Source organism: Oryx dammah, unplaced genomic scaffold (genome assembly GCF_014754425.2).
Source record: "Oryx dammah isolate SB20612 unplaced genomic scaffold, SCBI_Odam_1.1 HiC_scaffold_27, whole genome shotgun sequence".
Taxonomy (NCBI): Eukaryota; Metazoa; Chordata; class Mammalia; order Artiodactyla; family Bovidae; genus Oryx; species Oryx dammah.
Window position 1 is genome coordinate 105,736,192 of NW_024070211.1, and position 21,401 is coordinate 105,757,592.

The 21,401-nt window shown below is 36.3% G+C and overlaps 1 protein-coding gene across 1 annotated transcript in view; it reads right to left on the bottom strand.

Moving 5' to 3' along the window:
• SCN1A (sodium voltage-gated channel alpha subunit 1) overlaps window positions 1-21,401 on the bottom strand; it is a 149,184-nt gene that overhangs the window by 91,054 nt on the left and 36,729 nt on the right. The window contains exon 2 of the mRNA XM_040229257.1: window positions 6,476-6,787. Coding sequence (XP_040085191.1) covers window positions 6,476-6,739 — 264 coding nt within the window. The 5' untranslated portion in view covers window positions 6,740-6,787. The remainder of the gene's footprint in view (window positions 1-6,475; window positions 6,788-21,401) is intronic.

The window sequence follows — 21,401 nt, forward strand, 5'->3', positions numbered from 1 at the left end:
AAACCTAAATATGCAGGTTTACACATGTTTGTGCAATCTTCTGATTTATAAATCTCAGACACTAATTCAAAATTTTAAACAGTATTGCATGAGACAAGCAAAAATACATCTGCAGGCTCAAGGCCTCATAGGTTTTTTTTTTTTTTTAATTTTTGTTTTAAGTTCATGCAAAGGAGAAAAATATGTACCCAGAAAAGAGTCTGTAAAATTGTTTGTCCCTAAGGTTTAGGTGGGTAGAACAGTTGCAGTGGGGTCAGTGTTCCCGTCAGCTGGATACAGATGCTTCTGCCTCTGCCTCAGACAGAAAAAATTGTAACCACCGGTAAACTGATAAAATCTGGGGGTCAAATATTTCTCATCCCTGTATCTTTAGCCTATAACATGGGTATGGTACATAGTCCATGCTCGGTTAATTTTTCATTAGAAAAGGACTAATTGGCCCAGTTTAATTGCAGATGTTGCTGTGTGAAGACTTTGGGCAAATTATTCCATGTCAATTTCTTCATCTAAATGGAGAAGATTATACTACTACTAACCTCAGGGTGGTTTAAAGGATAGAAATGAAATAAAACATGTGAATCTCCTTAATGAATTCCAAGTGTCATATAAACACAAGGATTAAAGGATTAAAAATGTAAGTATCTCTGGTTCTCAAATATATACACATACAAACACTTGTGTATACAAACTCAAATATATACACAAAGAAACACTTGTTAAAACTTATGTGTTTTAACATAAGTTAAAGCAGTGCCAATTTTCACATTGGAACTTTGCTGCTCAGTTTCTTTCCTCCCAAATTTCATATTCAAAAAACAATGCCATCCGTTTGCTCCCAATACTTAAGCATTATGTCTCCAAAATGGATTCTGATCTCATCCATTATTCTTTGTCTTCAGTGTCAAAAATCTAGACCAGACCTCTATAAAAACGCCCAACTTGATCTTAAAAGCAAAAAGTGAACATTGTCACTTCTCTACCCAAAGTCTTCAGAGAATTATTTTTCCCTTAAACTTCAAACTCTTGGGGCTTTGATCTAGCCCCAAGCCTATCTCCCCAACCACATCTTACTTTCCTTTTACTTATTACAGTCTCACTATATTACATGTCTTCTTATAGGCTGTTCCCTTCCCATGGAAGACTTCTCTCTTCTTTCTACACCTGAGATCCCAATTTAAATGGCATTTCTTTACAGAGGCACACAATTCATGTTACCTGAATCTGTCCTATTTGGAAAAAATGTGAAAAACAATCTATTAGAATATGATGGGAAATGTAATTTTCTAATTAATTTAGGAACTGATCTAGAGCCACTGAGTCTCAAAGATTTTAGTTTTTATAAAGGCAGGGGATTTTAGTGTTTATAAAGGCAGGCCCTGATTGAGTAGATGTAGTGAGGCAACAAGTCAGGTTTGGGAAATACTGCCAGCCAAGGAGATGAGGAGGACAGCTTCACAGTGGCCTGTGTGGAGAGGCAGGAGAAGTAGCGACAGGCTTATTTAGATTCCATCACTGACTTCTCTTCATTAGTGTGACAACTGCAAATCCAGAGTAGCATGGCAATAAGCCACGGAAGCTGAAGGATCTGGTTTGAAATCTAGTCTCTAGATAGCTAGAGATCATAGCTCTATGATCTTAGGAAAATTACTTTACCTCAGTTTCATCATTTTAAGATAAAGATAAGAATTATCTTGGAAGGGCATGTTGGTTAAATAAGAACTGTAAATGTCCTAAAGCATAGACAGAGCTTGGCTTTTGCTTGTCTAGCACACCTTCTTCACAGTCTCTCTCTCCTCCTTTTACAGAAAACCGCTGCCTCATTGTCTAGCCACATGGCTTGGGTGGAGCTGATCCATCCCTTGGCAACACTGGTCCACATGCAACACTGATCTGGCTAATGAGATCATCACAAACCCTTGGCTACAGTGGCTGATTCAGAATAGGTTATGTGACCTAGTAAAATGAATTCCAGGAGAAATTTTGAAGAAAATATGAGTTCTTTTCTTTGGAGGTACTAGGCTGTAGAAGTTATTTTTGTGCTACTGATAGCTATTTCTACCATCTTGTGGGAAGAACCAGCCTGTGAATGCAGCTGGCAGAGGTGGAAGCAGAGTAAGAAATGCAAAAGAACTGTGTCCTGATGACAGTTTTAGGTACTGGATCCTTTGATATTAAGACCAGATTTACCCTATACACACATTTAGTTGTTTGATTCTTTGTTTTCAAAACCTATTTTCCATTGAGTTTTGGTCACTTCCACTTGAAGCTTTACTAATATGGCAGGTACTTGATAAATGCTAACCATTATTTCACTACCACCCTCATCAGCTTGGGATTGTTTCTGAGCCAGAGACAGGGATGTGACAAAGAAGAAAGGGACATAAGGAAGAAACAAAGGGTAGGTAGGAAAAAGATCTAAAAGTGAACTATAGTGCCCTGAGACTAAGGGAGGGAGAGCCTGGGTACTGGTAATTTTAGAGTCGCTAATGATATACAAAGAAAATTCATGAAGATGAGAATTCATGGAATCATGAGCTTTTGCCATCTATTGTTCTGATTTTCTTTTAAATTACTTTTGCAAGAAAAACTACCTAATCCCAATTTGTTCAAAACCAAAACAAACTCTCCCTACCCCACGTAACAATTAAAAATTCCTGTGGTGATGACAAACCAGGCATGAATTTAAAACCACGAATTCTTGTCCGATTTTTCATGCAGCCCCAATAAAGAGGGGCCATGCATCTCTTTCAGAAGAGCTGATAAAAGGGGAGAATAAATTGTCTTTAAACGGTTAGTGAGACAGTCAAGTAAAGAGTACATTTTTAAATGGATACATTTGTACATTCCATAATTAACAAACATCCATTTTCACTGCACAGCTAGAATACCTCATTCTATTTCCAGTACACTGTCACAGTCAAAAGGTTACTAATGAGTCATCTGTAATTTTAAGAAGAACATGAGAAGGAAGAAGTTTTCTATAATAAAGAGTGGGTGAAGAGTTTGAATGTATAGCCAAATGGTGCAATATCAGTCGAAGCTAAGAAAGGAAACTGAAAAAAAAAAAAGAATCCCACGAAGAAATAAAGGTGTGTTCACAAGCTAAAATGTGCCTTGCCACACAGTAAATAAACAAAAAAAAAGGAACCCAGCCTGGAATCATGTTCTGAAGACCATGGAACCAAAGTTAACACAGTGTGGAAAATTCTGTGGGTCTCTTCTGATAGCACTGTTAATTTATTCCTTAGTTCTTACCTTGGACTTCTGAAGGCTTAAAACATTGGAGGGTCTGGAATGCTTCATGTGCCATGAATGTTCATTAGACAGTTGATACTATTTTTCCAGTTACTGCCACATCATTGACCATGGATTAAACTGTTTTAACAATCTCAGCAGAAATTTTGAACATTATGTAATTAGTACATTTTAAACTGGGGCAAAAGAGATAAAAATATATGGGCATATGCCATCTGAAAATATACCATCATCAGCAGTGACATTTCCATAAGCTCACTGACATTGTCTTTGTAGAAGATCACAGACAGTTTCGCTGTGGTTTGTGTCCTTTCTATTCCTTACAGGTACAGTCCTTATATACGTGTACCACTGCACTTTCACCTAAAACAGCAAAGATTCTCCAGCCATCCTGATAAGAGGCTTGCTTTGCTTATTCTATACATTTTTCAGGAAGGAACCATAGAGATGTGGTAAATAGATACAACTGACATGTTAAGTACTGTACTTGAGTTAAGCCTTAGGGGAATCACTAGCCTGATTAATATTTGTATGTTACAACCCACAAAGGCAATAAAGCCCACATCCCCAGTGTTGGTGAGAATGGGAGATCTCATCCTAGGAAGCTTCTTCCCCATGACACTTCCATCATTAGACACTTGGTCTACGCCAGGAGCGCTGTGTGTGTCTACTATGTTGTTTCATGAAGATCACCCTGCCATCCTTAGACACCCAAGCCACTAAAATTAATTTGGTCAAATATCAAAAGAAGTATTCATTATTTTAAAAAGGTTATTATTTTTCTAAGCATTCTACCATCAATCAGAGGAAACAAATTCAGAATTTAAGACTATTCTTCCATACTGAAACAATCCAATTGTGAAAGAAAATTTAAAACTAGAAAAGAGTGTACACATAACGATAGTTTTAAAACATGAAGATGCAAAAAAGAAAAAAAAAAAGGAAATTTCAAACACACAGCTCAAGCATGCCATGTTAATTTTTAAGGATTTCAGTCCTGCAAAAAGTTTCATTTGTATTTCTGTTGAATGACTTACATTTGGAGACTTGCTTGATGTCAGCTCAAAGTGAAAGCAATGGATGTGCCTCAACTTGGGGAAACCTTTCTGATAACAATACTTTTCTTATCAGGTTGTGTTACTTGCACACTGATTTGTTCTGAAATGTCAGAATGTTTTTCCTTCCTCACACAATGTGCATTTGAAGATAAGGATATGGTAAAGGCAAGTCTGAATGTGAACCAACAAAGATTACAAGGGTTAATTCAGCACAAGAATCTGGCTGAATAGTCACTCCTTCAGAGTTTGTCTTTCACCCTCAGTTTCAAGGCCTTTCTTTTAACTATTCGGAACGGTTTACATCATTTTGTTATATCTCATTCATTATAAACCAACTGTGGACCGCTTTGTCTGGGGACATTTGCTCAAGATGACAACTTTATCAATCTAAAAACTGTTCGATTTAAAGGAAAAGATTGATTGGATGATTTGGTTTCTATTTGAAGAAGAGCCACCCTTGTCAACACGCATTAGTTTGGTCTTTCTCAATGTATGCATTTATTGTTTTACAGCTAAGGACATGGCAGAGGATCCGGGATCCTAGCTGTGGATCCTGTTTGATGAAGTGGTAGGCTCTGGGTGACTTTAATAACTTTCAGATGGTTATTTCTACTGGAAAGCTGGGGACTGGATGTCTAGGTGTAGCAAAATGCTGGCTTAGGATGGAGCCCACTAACCCACGATAATAGCAGCTCTAAATAGCTTGGATATGTCCAATGGCTATAAATAAAGTCATATACTTTAGTTGCAATGAATTTCTGGCTAGAACATATCAGAGTCATAACTTCAATAATAGAGTAATTTAAAATAAGTTAAAATGTTTGAATAACTGGTTTATCACATTTTTACTTAAAAAAAATACAATTAACCCCCTCTTATAGACTGCTTAATATGGGTTATAGTTTTTCAGATATCATATTAATTTCCAAAGTAGTGACTGAATGATAAAATGTAATTTTTCTCTTAATTTAAATGGCAGTTATGAAACAGATAATGGCTTACCTACTAAGACTTAATATTACAATGTTAAAAAACAAATTTAAATAAAAGATAATAAATCTATTGAAAATGATTAATCTCTTCCATTACTGTGAAATGGACAAATCAGTTTTAAAAAGGAAAATTGTCATACTTAAACCAGGTATAGCCTGAAAACTTAAAAAGAAATCTGAAAGCTGCAGTAGTCAATGAGAAGTGATTTACAAAACTGCCTTGAATTAACATACCATAATTCCAAATTTCTGCACTTCATAAAAACTAACATGATAATTGTGCCAGCAACCAAAAACATCCCTAAAAGTTTTGGGGACATTTTTAAGGACCATATTTAACTAAAGTATTTAATTTGCTTAATTACAATCTTTGTGCAGTACCTTTCCACCAAGAGTTAACAAATATGTTGTTTTAGGGGAAAAATATAATAAAATATTGCAAATTAACAAGCCATAAATTTAATCTAAAATCAATATAATAATTTTTTATTTAATCTTTTTTTTATACTTTTCTTCTTGACTTGGTGAAATCATGGTCATAATGAAAGAATAAGTATTTAATACATTCACTTCAAGCAAGAATACTCAAATTTATGCATTTTCAGATTACTACATTTGGTTAATCCTTACCAATATTAATATATTCCCACCAAAAGATTAAATAATTGTTTAAATAGCTTTATAGGAATGTTTTTTCCAAAATGAAAAAGTTTCTTCAGGAACTTAATTGATATATTATATATAACATAATATTTATATATAATATAAAAATTGAAAATCCTTGTGGAATCAAATTTTGTTCTATGAGAAATTAATACCAACATTTTTGAGATCTTTATAACTTGTGACAATTTCAGGATTTTCAAGTACAGAAAATTCATAAATAGTAAATACAATCCCTGGGGAGAAGTTTTTAATTTGTCAAAATAGCTGCCTATGACTTACATTTGTTTTTAGATATCTTTTGTGTACATTTGGGACAGCTCCATCTGTTATGATCTAATCAATTTATTTATAATATATATGCATAAAGCATACACAAATGTGTTCTATTTCCCAAAGAGAAGGATACTTAGAGTTTGTGCTAACTTAGCATATGTTGGCGCTGTAACAGTCTAAGGTATACTATAAGGCAATAAGCAGCAAAATATGCCTGATAAACACACTCACTTTCTTATTGATATAGTAGGGATCCAGGTCCTCCAGTGGCTCTGACACCATCTCTGGAGGGATGTCTCCATAAATAAAAGGAAGGTTCTTTCCGGCTTCCAAGTCACTATTTGGCTTTGGGCCATGTTCATCATCATCTTTCTTGTCTGGTTTGGGATTCTTAGCCTTTTCTTCTGCAATGCGTCTTTCAATAGCCGCAAGGGATTCTCTGGTGAAGAAGTTGAAGCTGTCGGGTCCTGGTGGTACAAGCACTGTTTGCTCCATCTTGTCATCCTGCACATTTTAATCACCATTTACTCTGCATATGAAGTCCTAAAGAGAAAGAATACAGATATTTTAAGGAGCTTAAAAGATCTTAATATCTGCAACCTCCTGTTATGCAATACAAACTAGAGGACTGAAAAGTTCATTTCCAATTAAATCCAAATGGAATAATTAAATATAAATTCTTTTTTTTTTTTGTAGTTAGAACATTTAACTTGAGATCTTTAGCATGACCCTTTAAGCAAACTTTTAAACATGCAAGACTGTATCATCAACTATAGGCACAAAGTCATATAGCTCTCTAGAATTTATTCATCTTACGTAACTGAAATTTAACGTCAATGAACAGCAACTCCCTATTTTCCCCTCCCCCAGCTTCTTGCAACCACCATTCCACTTTCTGTTTCTATGAGTTTGGCTTAACAAATAGGTTTTCTATCTCAGCTTTTTTGTTATAAACGTCCCATGTTTATTAATCCAATCCTTATGCTTTGCCGAGGCAGGAACTGTGCCATAACTTAAGGAAGTTATTCAAGTATAGCCTTAATTAAAGTACACTGGCTAAGTACCACCCTGTCCCAAATGAGCTATTCACTGTGTGAGCCACCCAGAAGATGAGGAGGTAGTCCCAGAGAGACCATGGTTAACTCATCAACAGGATGAAGTGTTTCTGAGAGGATATAAACCGTCTAATCTGCACAAGCGGCTCCTGATCAAGCCAGTCAGAACAGTTTGCTCCGGCCAGAGTTAATGACCAGTCAAATAGCCATGGCTGTCCTGATTGAGCCTTCATCTATTCTGAGACAAAGACAATGGAACTGTGACCTGTCATGGCATCAGTCATGCTAGGGTCGGCCTACTTAAATGCATATAGAAAGAGACAGTTTAAGGTTAGACAGACAACAATTAGATGACTAAGAATGGCAGAAAGGCTAGGCTGGAAAGGAATTACTAGATTGGCCTGTGGGCAGGAGAAGATAACTGTAGGTACAGGAGACAGCAGAATTCTCTTATTTCAGAGGAAAAAATAATCAGAAAGAGGACATTTCCACAAGCTCAAACACTGAGATATTTTCCTTTACTAAAGGCAATAATGATATTCTTGGGGATGCTATAATCTTATAGTGCAAAACATAAGGACCTGAGGCAAAACTCTTGACTCTATATAGCTGCCAGACCTGATCAGATGCTGGAGGTCAAATCCCAAAGGTATTGTTTTAAGGTATATTTAATATCAGCTCAAATTTCACACATAATACTGAGCCAGAACTTCTCAGAGCCTAGGCTATCATTTGACCACAAGTTGTATTTGGACACGGCATTAACTCATTGGTTCATGGTTTAGTTGCTAAGTCATGTCCGACTCTTGCAACCCCATGGACTCTAGTCTGCCAGGCTTCTCTGTCCATAGGATTCTCCAGGCCAGATTGGAGTGGTTGCCATTTCCTTCTTCAGGGGATCTTCCCAACCCAGGAATTGAACCCAGGTCTCCTGCCTTGCAGGGAGATTCTTTACCAACTGAGCTAGGAGGGAAGATCATTAACTGATTAAGGTCAGCAAACTACAATATAGTCAATTGCAGCTTTGGTGTATATGAACTGCAATATTAAAATTGCTGCCATATATCTTTTGAGAGGTTTTACAGGAACTTCAAATTTTACTGAGGGAGATTCCCATTGCTGTGAAGTTTTTGACAGGAGACCGGAAACAAGGGGCTGTGACGTGCTTAATCACTCAGTCAAGTCCAACTCTTTGAGACCCCATGGACTGTAGCCTGCCAGGCTCCTCTGTCCACAGGGATTCTCCAGGCAAGAATATTGGAGTGGGTTGCCATGCCTTCTCCAGGGTATCTTCCCAACCGAGGTATTGAATCCAGATCCCCTGTACTGCAGGCAGATTCTTTACCGGGTATACAAGTCTAAGTTTGTATTCTCTGTCCATGAAATGAACTAGTGAAATTTTCAGAGGTCTTTCCAATCTACCTGCAATTCAGCTTAGGGCCTGGAAAAAAAGAAAATTTAAATCAATAGAAAAAGAATATTTTGCCTTAAAATTCTACTGCTCCCATAAGGAATCAGGAAAATACTGGCAGTTATTTATTTTGAAATAAATGTTTAGGGATAACAAGTATAGTGCATTTTCTAAGGGAAGTATTATAACATCAATGTATGGGTGGTTTTATTTCTGGCTAGTTTTTTGATAGAATACATGCAAATGACATAAATTCAAAACATTAAAGGAAACTGGAAAACTCCCCTTCCTTCTTGTTCGCAAAAAATCAGTTGAGAATGGCTTTGAAACATGTATAATATCATGTAAGAATCGAATTGCCAGTCTGTGTCCGATGCAGGATATGGCACACTTGGGGCTGGTACTCGGGGATGACCCAGAGAGATGTTGTGGGGAGGGGGGTTCATGTTTGGGAACGCATGTACACCCGTGGTGGATTCATGTCAATGTATGCCAAAACCAATACAGAATTGTAAAGTAAAAAAAATAAATTAAAAAAAAAATCAGTTTCTGACCCAAGACATAACCACTGTTACCTGTCTATGTAATAGATATGTGCCAATCACATAGGTATACGTATACTCACACATTTTCTGCACCCTGCACTTTTCATTGAAAATACCTATTAGAGTTAATTTCTTATCAGTTTTTATAGATTCAACTCTTTATCAGCTGCATGGTTTTCCTTTTTTTGTACATACTATAATTTATCCAATCAATTCCCGAGTGATAGGTCTTCAGCCTGTTTTTAATCTTTTGTTATTACAAATAAAGATACAATTAATATGTTATACACATATTTTCACATATATGTGAATAATATAGTATCAATTTCTACAGTTGTACTTAGCTATGCAAAATGTGAATCTTTAATTTTGGTATTATTACAAAATAACTCTTTCTGAAGGTTGAACCAATTGATTCTTCTGACAACAATGGAACATGGTGCCTGCTCATGTACATTCTCACCACATAACGTGTTATCGTATTTTCAGTATGTTCAATCTGATTGGGGCAAAACAGGGGCCATATTACTGTTTTAATTTGCATTTGTCTTAAAATGAGAAAAGCTGAACTTATGTGAACTTACTTGAGCATATGTTGAAGAGCTATATTTTCTTTTCCTTCTGTGACTATTTAAATAACAGTACATGTTTTCATTTTCTGTTCCTTTTTAATCTATAGCACCCTTTTAGATACAATATGAACCATTTAATTTGGGAATGTGGGGGCTTTTAAAAATATATAGTGTATGTATTTTGAGTCTATGGTGTTTAGTGCTACAGATTACAAAATTTAATTAAAATATTTTACATATTATGTGATGATTAAACTCTAATTCTTCTCTGGTTTCTAGATTTTGTGTCATGCTCTGGAAAGCATCCATGTCCCTGAGAGTGTGGAGGGATACATCATGTTTTCGTCCTTCATTTTTATCATTTTCTGGTTTAGATTTATAAATTTAGATCTTTGATCTCTTTGGAATTTGTTTTCTAATATTTATTTACTTATTGGCTGTGTTGGGTTTCCATAGCTGCACAGAGGGTTTCTTTAGTTATGGGGAGCAGGGCCTAGTCTCTCGTAGCAGTGCACAGGCTTCTCGTTGCTGAGGTTTCTCCTGTTACGGAGCACGGGCTCTAGGGCAGGCGGGCTTCAGTTGTTGCTGCATGTGGGCTCAATAGTTGTGGCTCTCAGGCTTCAGAGTGCAGGCGCAGTAGTTACGGTGTGTGAGCTTAGTTGCTCTGCAGCAGGTGGGATCCTCCTGGACCAGGGATGAACTAGTGACCCTTGCATTGCAAGATGGATTCTTAACCACTGGATCACCAGGGAAGCCCTAGAATTTGCCTACTATATGGAGTGAGGTAGACATCCATTTGTCCAGTTGTTCTAACATTTTATATACACACACAGATCCCCAAGGTCAACAAAAAACTTTACAAATCCTAAATATATTTTCATAAAGCTTAGGAAAAACTCAACACTATACATACCAATCCAATTAGATGTGAGATACACTATTTAATAAGAATGAAGGAAGTAAAATATAGTTATTTGCATACTATATAATTGTATGCCTAGAAAAAATAGAAACATCTGAAAGATTCCTAGTAAAAGAATTGAAGTGTCTATTTCGAAGGTGATATGAAAAACTCAATATATTTCCTTTATAGGAACAATAAGTTTTAAAATGCAGTGGAAGAAACTAGAACCTTTCCCACTCAGATTACAAACAAAGCAAGGGCATCTCCTCTCACCACTTTTTAAAAAATATAAATTTATTTATTTTAATTGGAGGTTAATTACTTTACAATATTGTATTGGTTTTGCCATACATCAACATGAATACGCCACAGGTATACACACATGTTCCCCATCCTGAACCCCCCTCCCTCCTCCCTCCCCGTACCACCCCTCTGGGTCGTCTCAGTGCACCAGCCCCAAGCATCCTGTATCATGCACTGAACCTGGACTGGTGACTCGTTTCATATATGGTATTATACATGTTTCAATGCCATTCTCCCAAATCATCCCACCCTCTCCCTCTCCCACTGAGTCCAAAAGACTGTTCTATACATCTGTGTCTCTTTTGCTGTCTTGCATACAGGGTTATCATTACCATCTTTCTAAATTCCATATATATGCGTTAGTATACTGTATTGGTGTTTTTCTTTCTGGCTTACTTCACTCTGTATAATCGGCTCCAGTTTCATCCACCTCATTAGAACTGATTCAAATGTATTCTTTTTAATGGCTGAATAATACTCCATTGTGTATATGTACCACAGCTTTCTTATCCATTTGTCTGCTGATGGACATCTAGGTTGTTTCCATGTCCTGGCTATTATAAACAGTGCTGTGATGAACATTGGGGTACACGTGTCTCTTTCAATTCTGGTTTCCTCGGTGTGTATGCCCAGCAGTGGGATTGCTGGGTCATAAGGCAGTTCTATTTCCAGTTTTTTAAGGAATCTCCACACTGTTCTCCATAGTGGCTGTACTAGTTTGCATTCCCACCAACAGTGTAAGAGGGTTCCTTTTTCTCCACACCCTCTCCAGCATTTATTGCTTGTAGATCTTTTGGATCGCAGTCATTCTGACTGGCATGAAATGGTACTTCATTGTGGTTTTGATTTCATTTCTCTGATAATGAGTGATGTTGAGCATCTTTTCATGTGTTTGTTAGCCATCTGTATGTCTTCTTTGGAAAAATGTCTGTTTAGTTCTTTGGCCCATTTTTTGATTGGGTCGTTTATTTTTCTGGAATTGAGCTGCAGGAGTTGCTTGTATATTTTTGAGATTAGTTGTTTGTCAGTTGTTTCCTTTGCTATTACTTTCTCCCATTCTGAAGGCTATCTTTTCACCTTGCTTATAGTTTCCTTTGTTGTGCAGAAGCTTTTAAGTTTAATTAGGTCCCATTTGTTTATTTTTGCTTTTATTTCCAGTATTCTGGGAGGTGGGTCATAGAGGATCCTGCTGTGATGTATGTCAGAGAGTGTTTTGCCTATGTTCTCTTCTAGGAGTTTTATAATTTCTGGTCTTATATTTAGATCTTTAACCCATTTTGAGTTTATTTTTGTGTATGGTGTTAAAAGTGTTCTAGTTTCATTCTTTTACAAGTGGTTGACCAGTTTTCCCAGCACCACTTGTTAAAGAGATTGTCTTTTCTCCATTGTATATTCTTGCCTCCTTTGTCAAAGATAAGGTGTTCATAGGTGCATGGATTTATCTCTGGGCTTTCTATTTTGTTCCATTGATCTATATTTCTGTCTTTGTGCCAGTACCATACTGTCTTGATGACTGTGGCTTTGTAGTAGAGTCTGAAGTCAAGCAGGTTGATTCCTCCAGTTCCATTCTTCTTTCTCAAGATTGCTTTGGCTATTCGAGGTTTTTTGTATTTCCAAACAAATTGTGAAATTATTTGTTCTAGCTCTGTGAAAAATACCGTTGGTAGCTTGATAGGGATTGCATTGAATCTATAAATTGTTTTGGGTAGTATATTCATTTTCACTATATTGATTCTTCCAATCCATGAACATGGTATATTTCTCCATCTATTAGTGTCCTCTTTGATTTCTTTCACCAGTGTTTTATAGTTTTCTATATATAGGTCTTTAGTTTCTTTAGGTAGATATATTCCTAAGTATTTTATTCTTTTCATTGCAGTGGTAAATGGAATTGTTTCCTTAATTTCTCTTTCAATTTTCTCATTATTAGTGTATAGGAATGCCAGGGATTTCTGTGTGTTGATTTTATATCCTGCAACTTTACTATATTCATTGATTAGCTCTACTAATTTTCTGGTGGAGTCTTTAGGGTCTTCTATGTAGAGGATCATGTCATCTGCAAACAGTCCTCTCACCACTTTTTAAAATCATACTGGAAGTCTTAGCTAGTGAAATAAGGCAAGGAAAGGAAATAAAAGGTTTACAGATTGAGAAGGAAGAAATGAGTGTCTCTGTTGACATTATAATTGTTTATATTTAAAAAATTCAAAAGAATTAACAAAAGAACTCCTGGAACTAATAAGCAATTACAGTGAGGTTGCAAATTACAAAGTTAATATAGAAAAATCAGTTGCTTTCCTACATTCCAGCAAAGAACAAATGGGATTGGAAGTTAAAAACATAAAACCACTCACGTTAGCACTACCCTCAAACAAATACTTAAATACAAATTTAACAGATTATGTTCAAGGTCTATATGAGGAAAATTATAAAACTAACCAAAGAAATCAAGTGAGTGAGTTTTAGTTGCTCAGTCGTGTCCTACTCTTTGCAATCCCATGGACTGTAGTCCACCAGGCTCCTCTGTCCATGGAATTCTCCAGGCAAAAATACTAGAGTGGGTTGCCATTCCTTTTTCCAGGGGATCTTCCTGACTCAGGGATCAAACCCAGGTCTCCTGCATTATAGGCAGATTCTTTACTGTCTGAGTCACCAGGAAAGTACTAATTAAATAAATGGAGATATTTCCTGTTCATGGATAGGAAGTTTCAATATTATCAAGATGCTAATTCTTCCCAAATTGATCTTTATTAGTATATTGATCTACTGATCAATAAAATCTAAATTAAATTAATTTGTGGATACTGACAAACTTATTCTAAAATCTATATAGAGAAACAAAGGACCTGAAATAGACAATAAAATAGTGAATGACAACAAAAAAGTTAGGTGATTGACAGTACCTGACTTCAAGAACATTTAAGAGGTAGTCAACTGATCTTTGATAAAGGAGCAAAGGAAATACAATGGAGCAAAGACAATTATTTCCAACAAATGGTGCTGGAACAACTGCACATCCATATACAAAAAAAATTAATCTAGACATAGACCATATACCGTTTGTAAAAATTAATCTAAAAGTGATCACAGACCTAAATGTAAAATGCAAAACTATAAAATACCTAGAAGATAATATAGAAGAAAATGTAGGTACTCTTGGGCAAGTTGATGACTTTTTAAATAAATACAAAAAGTATGATCCACAAAAAAAATAACTGATAAGCTATACTTCAATAAAATTAAAAACTTTTGCTCTGTGAAAGACAATAACAAGAAAATGAAAAGACAGGGCACAAACTAGGAGAAAATAACTGCAAAAGACAAAAGCTGGTGAAGGACTGCTAATCTGTTATCTACAATATACAAAGAACTCTTAAAACTCACCAGTAAGAAAACAAACAACTTAATTAAAACATAGACTAAAGATCTTAACACCTCAGTAAAGAAGAGATACAGTTGGCAAGCATATGAAACGATGCACCACATCATATATCATCAGGGAAGTGCAAATTAAAACAATGATGAGATACTACTACATGACTACCAGAATGGCCAAAATCCAGAACACTGACAACATAAAATGCTGGCAAGGATGTGAAACAACAGGAACTCTCATTCATTGCTATTTGGAACGGTACAGCCACTTTGGAAAAATTTTTGGCAATTTCTTACAAAATAAAACTTACTCTTAGCTTATGATTGAGAAATTATCCTTTCTTTGTATTTATCCAAATGAGTTGAAATCTTATGTCCACACAAAAGCTTTCACATGGTTGTTTATAGTGGCTTTATTCATAATTGCAAAATTTGGATGCAACCAAGATGTCCTTCATTAGGTGAATGAATAAACAAACTGTGGTACATCTAGACAATGGAATATCACTTAGCACTGAAATGATATGAGCTAACAAGCCATGAAAATAACATGGAAGAAACTTAAATGCATATATTACTAACTGGAGGAAGCCAGTCTGAAAGGCTACTTACTGTATGATTCCAACTACATGACAATTCGGAAAAGGCAAAACTATGAAGACAAGAAAAAGCTCAGTGATTTCCAGGGGTTAGAGGGAAAGGAAAACTGAATAAGTAGAGTACAGAGAATTTTTACAGCAGTGAAACTGCTTCATATGATACTATAGTGATGGATAAATGTCATTATCTGTTTGTCCAAACCCATAGAATTCTCAACTCTTAAAAGTGAAGCCTAATGTAAACTATACTCTTTGGATAACGATGTGTCAATGTAGGCTCTTCAATTATAACAAATGTACCACACTGGTATGGGATACTGACAGTGGATAGTGCTTGCGTGACCACTGGACATATATAGGAACTCTGCTCCCTGCTTCCTGACATTTCATATCTCTTGTTCCCTTAGAAAATAACACATGCATTACATGCTGGACTTCAGTAAGCATTTATCACAGTCAAAACATTTTTCCAAGGAGTCTGGACGAATGAACAGTATGGTTTTGATAACCCTCATAGTACAGTACTCAATATGTCAGCAAATTTGGAAAACTCAGCAGTGGCTTCGGGACTGGAAAAGATCAGTTTTCATTCCAATTCCAAAGAAAGGCAATGCCGAAGAAGGCTCAGACTACCACACAATTGCATGCATCTCGCACGCTAGTAAAGTAATGCTCAAAATTCTTCAAACCAGGCTTCAACAGTACATGAACCATGAACTTCCAGATTTCAAGCTGGATTTAGAAAAGGCAGAAGAAACTGATCAAATTTCCAACATCTGATGGGAGAATTGAAAAAGCACTAGAGTTCCAGAAAAACATCTACTTCTGCTTTATTGACTACGCCAAAGCTTTGACTGTGTGGATTACAACAAACTGTGGAAAACTCTGAAAGAGATGTGAATGCCAGACCACCTGACCTGCCTCTTGAGAAATCTGTATGCAGGTCAAGAAGCAACAGTTAGAACTGGAAATGGAACAACAGACTGCTTCCAAATTGAGAAAGGAGTACATCAAGGCTGTGTATTGCCACCCTTCTTATTTAACTTCTATGCAGAGTACTTCATGAGAAACGCTGGACTGGATGACGCACAATCTGGAATCAAGATTGCTGGGAGAAATATCAATAACCTCAGATATGCAGATGACACCACCCTTATGGCAGAAAGTGAGGAGGAACTAAAGAGCCTCTTGATGAAAATGAAAGAGGAGAGTGAAGAAGTTGGCTTAAAAGTCAACATTCAGAAAACTAAGATCATGGCATCTGGCCCCATCACTTGATGGCAAATAAATGGGGAAACAATGGAAATGATGACAGACTTTATTTTTTCAGGCTCCAAAATCATATGGTGACCACAGCCGTGAAGTTCAAAGATGTTTGCTCCTTGGAAGAAAAGTTATGACCAACCTAGACAGCATATTAAAAAGCAGAGATATTACTTTGCCAACAAAGGTCTATCTAGTCAAAGCTATGGTTTTTCCGGTAGTCATGTATGGATGTAAGAGTTGGACTATAAAGAAGGCTGAGCACTGAAAAACTGATGCTTTTGAACTGTGGTGTTGGAGAAGACTCTCTAAAGTCCCTTGGACTGCAAGGAGATCAAACCAGTGCATCCTAAAGAAAATCAGTCCTGAATATTCACTGGGAGGACTGATGCTGAAGCTGAAACCCCAATACTTTTGGCCATCTGATGTGAAGAACTGACTCAGTGGAAAAGACCCTGCTGCTGGGAAAGACTGAATGTGGGAGAATAAAGGAATGACAGAGGATGAGATGGTTGGATGGCATTACCAACTCAGTGGATATGAGCTTGAGTAAACTCCAGGATGTGGTGATGGACAGGGAGGCCTGGCATGCTGCAGTCCATGGGGTCACAAAGAGTCGGATATGACTGAGTGACTCAACTGAACTGATAGTACACATAGAGGACTTCAATTAAAAAAAAAACCTTAACCCATGATGCTGCATAGTTCAGATGCCTTTAGACATCTGCATTTTCACATCCAAACAGAAATATCTACAATAGTTCAAATGAAGCATTTGGTTTTTAGTGTGGCATTTCACATAAGTCTTAAACATGAAGGCAGTCTTATAAAGGCCAAAGAATGTTTAAACTATCACACAGCTGTGGTCATTTCATATACTAGCAAGGTAATGCTCAAAATCCTTCAAGTTAGGCTTCAACAGTATGTACATTGAGAACTTCCAGATGCACAAGCTGGATTTAGAAAGAGCAGAGGAACTAGAGATCAAGTTGCCAACATCCCTTGGATCACACAAAAAGCAAGAGAATTCCAGAAGAACATACACTTCTTCTTCATTGACTACACTAAAGCCTTTAACTGTGTAGATCACAACAAACTGTGGAAAATTCTTAAAGAGATAGGAATACCGGACCACCTTACCTGCCTCCTGAGAAACCTGCATGCAGGTCAAGAAGCAGCAGTTAGAAACTGACATGGAAAAACAGACTGGTTCCAAATGGGGAAAGGAATAATTCAAGGTAATATATTGTCATCCCACTTATTTAACTTCTATGTAGAGTACATCATGTGAAATGCTGGGCTGGATGAAGCACAAGCTGGAATCAGGACTGCTGGGAGGTTATATATCACTAACCTCAGATATGCAGATGACACCACTCTAACAGCAGAAATTGAGGAGGAACTAAAGAGCCTCCTGATGAAGGTGAAAGAGGAGAGTGAAAAAGCTAGTTTAAAACTCAGCATTCAAAAAACTAAGATTATGGCATATGGTCCCATCACTACATGACAAATAGATGTGGAAACAATGGAAACAGTGACAGACTTTATTTTCTTGGACTCCAAAAATCACCGCAGATGGTGACTGAAGCCATGAAATTAAAAGATGCCTGCTCCTTGAAAGGAAAGCTATGACAAACCTAGACAGTGTATTAAAAAGCAGAGATATTATTTTGATGCCAAAAGTCTGCATACTCAAAATTATGGTTTTTCCAGTAGTCGTGTACAGATATGAGAGTTGGACTTATAGTCCAACTCAGAAGGCAGAGCACCAAAGAACTGCTGTTTTTGAACTGTGGTGCTGGAGAAGACTCTTGAGATTCCCTTGGACAGCAAGGAGATCAAACCAGTCAATCCTAAAGGAAATCAACCCTGAGTATGCATTGGAAGGACAGATGCTGAGGCTGAAGCTCTAATACTTTAGCCACCTAATGTGAAGGGCCAACTCATTGGAAAAGACTCTGATGCTGCGAAAGCTTGAGGGCAGGAGGAGAAAAGGACGACAGAGGACAAGATGGTTGGATGACATCACCAACTCAATGGAAATAAGTTTGAGCAAACTCCAGCAACAGTGAAGGACAGGGAAACCTGGTGTGATGCAATTCATGGGGTTGCAAAGAGTCAGACATGACTGAATGATTGAACAACAAACAGAGGCTTGGTCTAGATTTTTGACAATGAAGACAAAGAAAAATGGATGGGATCAGAATCTATTTTGGAAATGTAACACTTAAATATTAGATGGAGCAAATGTATGACATTGTCTTTTGAATATGAAATTTGGGAGGAAAAATCTGAGCAGAAAAGCTCCAATGTGAAAATTGATATTGCTTTCAAATACATATTTGTATGTGTATGTATTTGAGAACCAGAGATACATTTTAATCCTTTAATCCTTGTGTTTATATGGAGCAACTGAACAATAACAAGAACTACTTGAAGAAATTAGGCCTTTTATAAGTTAATACTATGCAGCTTCTTTTGGGGGATACCTCTGTCCCTGACTACACAGCTATACCCTCCAAACAAACTTCTATGAAATTATAAGGTGATATTTTGTTTTATATGTGTTGTGCTTAGTCGCTCAGTCATGTCTGACTCTTTGCGACCCTGTGGACTATAGCCCACCAGACTCCTTTGTCCACGGGAATTCTCCATCAAGAATATTGGAGTGGATTGCCATACCTACCTCCAGGGGATCTTCCCAACCCTGGGATCGAACCCAGGTCTCCAGCATTGCAGGCAGATTCTTTACCATCTGAGCCACCTGGAAAGCCCATTCATATGTTATTCCTCTGCTAATCTGCCTCTTTCATTCAGAATCTGAGTGAGAAAAAATGTGTCATTTAATGCTGCCCTTAAAAGACTCCCAACATCCACAACTTTGCATCCTAATGCTATTGTTGATTTAGGTGAGGAATAACATAATTTAGGCAACTTCTCATGGAATTATTTTGGTTCTTAAATTCCATGTTACTTTGAAAGCCTAAATGTAATTTCCTTCTCCACCTGCTCCATTCCCTCACCCCAACGTGGTAAGACCATTTTATCATGCTCTCCAGCAAACTTCTACTACTGCCATTATGATCTATTAGAATAGATACATAAATAATCCTTAACATAAATGTATTTTGCTATTGATGTGGAAGAGATCCTTAGAGTTTATAAGACAGGCTTTTCAGTCAAAGAAGAATTAGTTTGCTTCAATCTCAGGACTTGTGAAAGGTTAAGTAAGTTACTTTAAGAGAATCAGATAAAGATAAGTAAATCATAAAACCAAGAAATAGCAAATGTTGAAAGAAAAGTTAAAAACCACCTAAACCATCCCTTTAATAGAAAACAAACAAAATCAAGACAAAATTGATACTTTGTTTAGCATATGTGTGCTTATTACTTCCAAAATAAATACCTGATTTGTTCAGGTCACAAGTTTATTAATGAACTGGATTCTGAATATTTCCTGACTCCCAAACCAGTGCCTGCCCACATTTAATAGTTATGAAATGATTTTCAAGTACTTACACGATTTTAAACTTAAATAAAATGTATGGAAATATAACACAAGTAGCTATGGTAACCTGGCATTCATTCAGTGAATTATATTTCTTGCAAAAGCACAAAACAAACCTAGTAAATGAAGTATTTTGGCAGAAGTTGAAACTATCTTTAAAAAAATCTGAAAAACACTAGACACCAAAAAGAATGATAATACTTAAATTTAGAAGCTATGTTATACAGGTTTGAAACCTGATCAATCATCTTTCCACAGTCAATTTATATTTTATAACTTTTTATGTTTTACTAAACCTACTTCTGTTTACTACTGAGAAGATCACTCTGTATAATTCATTAGCTCCACTCAAAGGTTTTCTAATCAAAGCTATAATTATGTAACACTGATGTATCTTGACCACTTTATATTATACAATTTAACACAGGGAAAATCCTTATATCTGCAATTCTGCCTTTAAAATGATTTGATTTTCAAACTGAGGAGAAAGCAGTCTCCTGCCAAAATGACTGCCAGCTTCTTGCAGCATCCCACTACTATTCTGGGGACGTAATCCATCTGGGCACAGTAGTTCATGAGGAAATGTTTCATTTGCTTTTGTGGTGTTTCTGCCACCTACTTTACAACAGAATGTTACTGCCAATAATAATAAAAATAACTAGGCAAATGTTATTCTCACGGTTGTAATCTCACATCATTATTTCTTAAACACTCAAGAAAGAAGCTGCTTTTACATAGAATTTCACAAGCCTAAGAAATATTGTTTTATGAATTTCTTTTCTAGAAACAATTGGCTTTGATATGCTTTTAATAACTGTATTTCATAACAGTTTTTAACTGGTTTTTAATAAGACTCTTTTTTAGTATTACAACTGGGATTGACTAAATAACATAGTTCATCCCTGTGTTTAAAACATTTGCATTCTTTCAAAACCTTATTAACCTTCAAAAAAATTTGAATCTTTCAAAACTAATTTTTATGCTATATGCAAATTACATTTAAAACAAGGTCATATATCTAATATACATCTCCATGTACATTTGTTCCTTTCAGGAGTATTTTTCAGGGCATCCTAATAATAGACTACAATACAAGCTACAAAATTCAGTAAATCCCCTAGTGCCTTTGCTGATCCAATATCAATAAACTACTTTGTCCAAATTGACATCATTATTACTGTGTTAAATAAATGGTCTATATTTACTTCAGATGCTAATGCAAAATTAACACAGAGTAGAATCAAGTACACTACGCTGAACTAAAATAAAACACCACTTTCTAGGCATGTTTGGAATAAAAAAAAATGTATAACCACTTTTTTATTAATAAAACTGTGCAATTGTTGGGCTTTTGCCTTGCTGTATGATTATTTAATTAAATGTTTAGAAAAACAAACTATGAGCCCTCACATCACATTAGTTGGAGTCAACTTTGAATATTATCCCAGTTTGGCAATAGGATTGAGGCAGTATTTTAAAAATTAAAAAATATATACAGACTCATTATCAGCTCCCATAAAGTGCTTGACCATACATGTACTCCTGTAGACCACAGGCTTATATTGTCACGTCACAGAGAACTCATCTACTTAAATTTAACTCTAATAGACATCATCCTGCGT